This window comes from Zeus faber (assembly GCF_960531495.2).
Source record: "Zeus faber genome assembly, chromosome: 1".
NCBI lineage: Eukaryota > Metazoa > Chordata > Actinopteri > Zeiformes > Zeidae > Zeus > Zeus faber.
The window spans coordinates 24,194,327-24,199,437 of NC_137193.1; the positions used below are offsets into that span (position 1 = coordinate 24,194,327).

The 5,111-nt window shown below is 44.2% G+C and overlaps 1 protein-coding gene across 2 annotated transcripts; it reads right to left on the minus strand.

Moving 5' to 3' along the window:
* Positions 1 to 283: 283 nt before the first annotated feature.
* On the minus strand, positions 284 to 3,267 carry sla1a (Src like adaptor 1a). Of its 2 annotated transcripts, none has more exons than XM_080008414.1 (7): positions 3,012 to 3,267; positions 2,368 to 2,467; positions 2,137 to 2,223; positions 1,909 to 2,012; positions 1,513 to 1,644; positions 979 to 1,042; positions 284 to 880 (listed from the first exon to the last, which is right to left on the minus strand). In XM_080008414.1, the coding sequence occupies exons 1-7, from the start codon at positions 3,076 to 3,078 to the stop codon at positions 673 to 675; spliced, it is 762 nt and encodes a 253-aa protein (XP_079864540.1). In that variant the 5' UTR covers positions 3,079 to 3,267; the 3' UTR covers positions 284 to 672. The 2 variants fall into 2 exon arrangements, with proteins under 2 accessions (XP_079864540.1, XP_079864539.1); XM_080008413.1 differs by having other exon boundaries at positions 979 to 1,108.
* Positions 3,268 to 5,111: the final 1,844 nt, after the last annotated feature.

Here is a 5,111-nt window from a genome sequence, read left to right on the forward strand (position 1 = left end):
TGTAATAAGTGATATAATGTGCAGTCTGCCGGTGATTATCGCAAAATAACGCCCTTAAGAATGATCACCGTGTTGGCGGTTATTTTGCGATAATGACTGGCTGGCTGCACATTATCCCATATTTATCTATAGTTTTTTCTAAATGCTAAATCGTTTCATAGCACTTACACCCTAGCGGGACCAATGTTGTTTGATTTAGCATTGTACTCATTTGTTGGCAACATTTACGACATGGCCGTTCATCAAAATCCATTTATTTGACAATAGCGCTTGAGTGGAAAACAGTTCGAAACAACAGCATCGCGGGCACAAATTCACATTAATACACACTAAACACGTCACTCACGTCTGTGCTCTACGCACATCACATCACTGGTGCGGTGCCAGCAGACATATCTGGAGTGCATTAACACACGCGCCACAGTTTTATGTCCACTCCAGGCTCCGCGTTGCAACTCCCCTCCCCGAACGGCGGGTGTTCCCATGTTCTCACAGTTCAAAGTGCTCGTACCAGGAAATATACCTTGCATGACGACCTACCTTAAAGAAACTCACAGGTTTGCAATGCCATGGCTCTAATGTTTGATGGTTACAGCCCTCCTGCAACACCTCCCTTACCCATCGATACACAAATGTCACAGAATCATTCATGGGTTTGTTCAGCCCAATTGTCTACAAATCCTCTTGGTAGTCCAGACCGTCCAGCTGGCTCACCGGGATTGCGTAAACAGATCTGCCCTTCCTCCTCCTGCTGCCCCTCTTCAGCTGCAGAGAATCCTGGGTCTCGGCCAAGGAAAAGTACGCGCTGAGGCTGTTTCTTACGCCGTAGCTCACCATGCTGTCGCGGTTATCATGGCGACCTAAGCTGACGAGCCCTTTCCTGTATGATGCAGGAGAATGAAAGTGAGCACATTTGAACTGAAACCTCACAGCCAAAAAACACGGGGTGTCGTAAAAATCTCCCTCTCGAGTCGCTACCTGTCGACGTCCCTCCAGTCGAAGTTGCGTCGCAGCACCACGGGTGGATCCGGAGCGGCGACATCTGATGAGGGACACGCCCCAGACAGACAGGGGGAAGTGAGCACACAGCACAGGCCGTCTGCACAGTCTGAAAACCAAATGATAGGACTAGTGAAGAGCTGTATAAAGGTGATGGAATGACTCAGTCCTGATTTCTGATTAATTTTACATTCTGTGGTTGTCATTATCAACAACCATCCCTTCCTGATGTGTTCTAAAAGTGTTCTGTAGCACAGGAAATATAGTTATGCAACTAGGGAAACAACTCTATAGGAAGAACCCAGGACGTTTGTTGTCCGTACCAAAGCACATGTTCTACCTTGTTTCTGTGTGTGTGTGTGTGTGTGTGTGTGTGTGTGTGTGTGTGTGTGTGTGTGTGTGTGTGTGTGTGTGTGTGTGTGTGTGTGTGTGTGTGTGTGTGTGTGTGTGTGTGTGTGTGTGTGGTAATCTATAGTGTATTGATTCAGGCCCAGATTCCTGTGTGTCTCTAACCAGAGTAGTGGTTGACCATATCTTCGAGGCACTGGAAGGTGAGCCGAGGGGAGATGTAGTACCAGCTGTTGTCCATGCGGGAGATGCGGTAGTGTTTGATGACCCTGTGCTTCACCGAGAGTGAGTACACACCTGGGGACACATCACATATGCATCAATAGCAGGACTTCAGTTATTGCATTATAGGGGTAATATTTTGTTTGAGACGACTGGCTACACTGTATTTCGCAGGCCGGACTTCTGCTCTGATGTTAGGAAAGTATAAAAGAAGAAGTTTTATTCTCCATCGTAACTTCTCTACAGTTTTGCATATACTCGCAGGTGCCGCTGCAAGGCAGTGGTATGGCGCTGCTGGACTCGGAGGGCTGGTGTCTCTGACTGTTTTTTTCGGCTCACCTTTCTCCCTGACGCTGTCCCGCACCATGAAGGAGCCCACACTGTTCCCGGGCAGTAGCAGCAGTTCCTCGGCTTTCTGCCTTGCCACGCCCTCAAACAGCCAGCTGAGCAGCACCAACACAAACAAATACAATAGTACAAAGTATACAAATACAAAGTATGGTCTAGTAAAGCTTAACACTTTGCTCAAAAGGTCATTGATACGAAAATATTTTTTTAACACCTCACCCATGGTAGAGTTTTGCAACGTGGCTGCTGGGGATGTAGTTCTCGCTTCCTGTTGTGGCAGATCGGACTCTCCACTTTGAAGCCTCTCTGTCAATCACAAGCAAAACAAAAAAAAAAAAGAGGAAATTAAATTACGTCTCCTGTAGACAATGACACTCGCTATTATGGCATTTAACCCTTTCCCACATTTAGCAACTCATTATTCCCATGCAGCCATGTAACTGTCCGTACTGCGAGATGGCGCCGAGCTTCTCCCCCGTTCGGTACAAGGGCCTGCTGACGTCCGCAGAGGGGTAGTCCTGGATCACCACCAGCACATTGTCCCCCATACCTGCCACAAAACAAGATTCACACCATAGCAGATACTGATTCACACACTCGAGTTTCCCGAATGAGCAGTTCATACATGAAAACCTACAAATGTGTCTGAATTACATCAGTTCTGTGCTCACATTACTCCACAAAGACTGATATCAATGCATAGGAAGCGTTCGGATGCATTTAATCACTTTAAGGGGGCGATAACCTTTTTACATGAGTGATATGGGTGTTTGATAACTTTTTTATTACGTAAGTGAAATAATAATTTCTCAAGGAGGTTTTGTGTTTTAGCTTCCCTCTGTCTAATATTAAACTTTGTCTAAAGATCTGAAACCATTACGTATAAAAAATAAGCAATAATAGAGGAAATCAGGAAACGGGCAGATATTTTTCCACGGCACTGTATTTACATATGGCATAATACGTCATATCATACTGAATAATTCAATTTGTTACTTCAAGCAATATAAAGACATTTAACAACTGCATTGTATTCCTTTTTGGTTGGAGATTCAATTTTGACAAATTTCGATGCAAACGGACGGTCGTCTAACCTTCGTCAGCATTGAGGTGTTGTCCGGACTTGTCTGTGGCAATGGCACCCTTGATCACGTTTCCCATCCTCAGTAGAGCGCGGACGGTTCAGATTCAGCACAAGGCTGACGGAGATACACCATCGTAGTTCTCGCGTCTTTTTCAGCAGCCCGCCACCGATGCAGTGGCAAACTCCTAACACACTGTTGTTACTTCCTATCCACCGAGCGAGCGACGTTCGATCTCACCCCAGACACACAGCCAAATAGGGAAGCTAAGTTTAGATACCAGCAGACATTGTTTTCCATCCATGGCAAGCAAGTGACAAATATTTGTGTATCTGTCACACACCTCACCACATCTCCCAAATCTGACACAGCAGGTTCCACCCCGAGCGTCAGCGCCGCGTAGTAAACTACGCACACACCCACTTCCTGAACTGAAAGATGGAAGTAAATAAGCATGTTAGATCGAAAGAGGAAGCTGGAAGTAGTTCAGTTCTTTGAAAAAATTGAAATCAATAATACATCACATTTGTGAATTATCATATTTATGCCAATATTTTCAAAAATAGCATGCCAAAAAGATTTAAAAAATAAATAAAAATAAAAAAGTGTTTAGATAGGATGTTGCGCAAGGATTTGGGAACTATTTCAGTCATTCTGATGCCAAATGTCAGATTTTGGGGGGATGAAAATACTTTGGAAAAAAGCTCCACGCTGGGTCTAGAAACGTCACGCGGCATCGGAGCACTTCAGCTGCGGAATGCTTCTTGCTGCGGAATGCAGGAGAAGAAAAAAACAATATTTAGAGTCCTTAGTGGTGGACTGGCGTGAGGACCAAATTCTTTCTGCTCTCACACGCCTAATTATGGGCTATGCACGCTGTAGATGCTGTAAAACTAAACTGAGTAATGTTCCTTTTTCAACTACTTTTTTTTTTTTTTTTTTTTACTTGAATGAAAGTTTGCTTTGGAGAAAAATGAAATGGAAAAACTCTTCTATCCACAGAAACACGTTGTAGGCCATTTATCTCCTGTTATTCCGTCAAAGTCTTAGTGAATTACCGAATTGTGAGTTGTGCCACGTTTCGTGAAGTTTTGTAGCTGCAGCAGAACGGCAGCAGTTTGACTCAGCGGAAGAGAGCGGTTACCACCTTTCATGTGTGGTCTGCTCCCTGTACCTTCTTCTGACGGACTCGCGCTGTGGTTAATTAAATATCTTTCATCCCCTTCACCCCTTGCTCTCTGTGTGTTGGGTGTTTGGCAGCTTCTCGCAGCATAGAAAGGCTGAAAAGGGATATAAAGATGATAAAGGACTCTGACCCTGATCCAGCTGGAGGCACTTTGGCGGCACCCCAGTTCTCCACCCCATCCGTGAAGTCTGTCCAGATACAAGCACTTACTGGACAATATAGAACCATGGAAAATGATAAGTCTAAATATGTCGACATACGGATCCTTTTTGTGCGCCACAAAATAAAACACATGTTAGTCTTTGACAAGCCAGACATTTTCCAAGATACTTTCCAAACGGTGAAACAATAGACACATACAGTGCCGTGAAAAGGTATTTGCCGGTTCCTGATGACCTCTATTATGGCATATTTGTCGCACTGAATGGTTTCAGATCCGTAGACAAATTGTAAAATTAGACAAAAGAAGCCGACTTCACACGAAACACATTGGTTCATATATTTATTGAAAAGGGTAAAAAGTAATTGCCCCCTTTAACTGCATTGATATCGTTCTCCCACATCGCTGTGGAGGAATTCTAGTGCACTCTTCTTTGCAGAACTGCATTAATTCAGACACATTGGTAGGATTTCCAGCGTCGATTAAACTAGGATGAGTCTGGAAAATCACTTTATTTTTGTTTTTTAACTCGCTGACACAACCGAACACACGCACACACACACACACACACACACAGACACACACGCACTCTGCCCCACTTAATCCCACTATTAATTGTCCTTAAGTGTGTGAGAAAGGACAGTGTTAATTTGTTCATTCACTCATTCATTCAAACAAACCTAGAGCCTCATAAAAAGACAACAGACGATTTATTCGACCCTGTTTGCGGGGTGTATCTCAATTCTGCAAACAGAGCTAAAATACA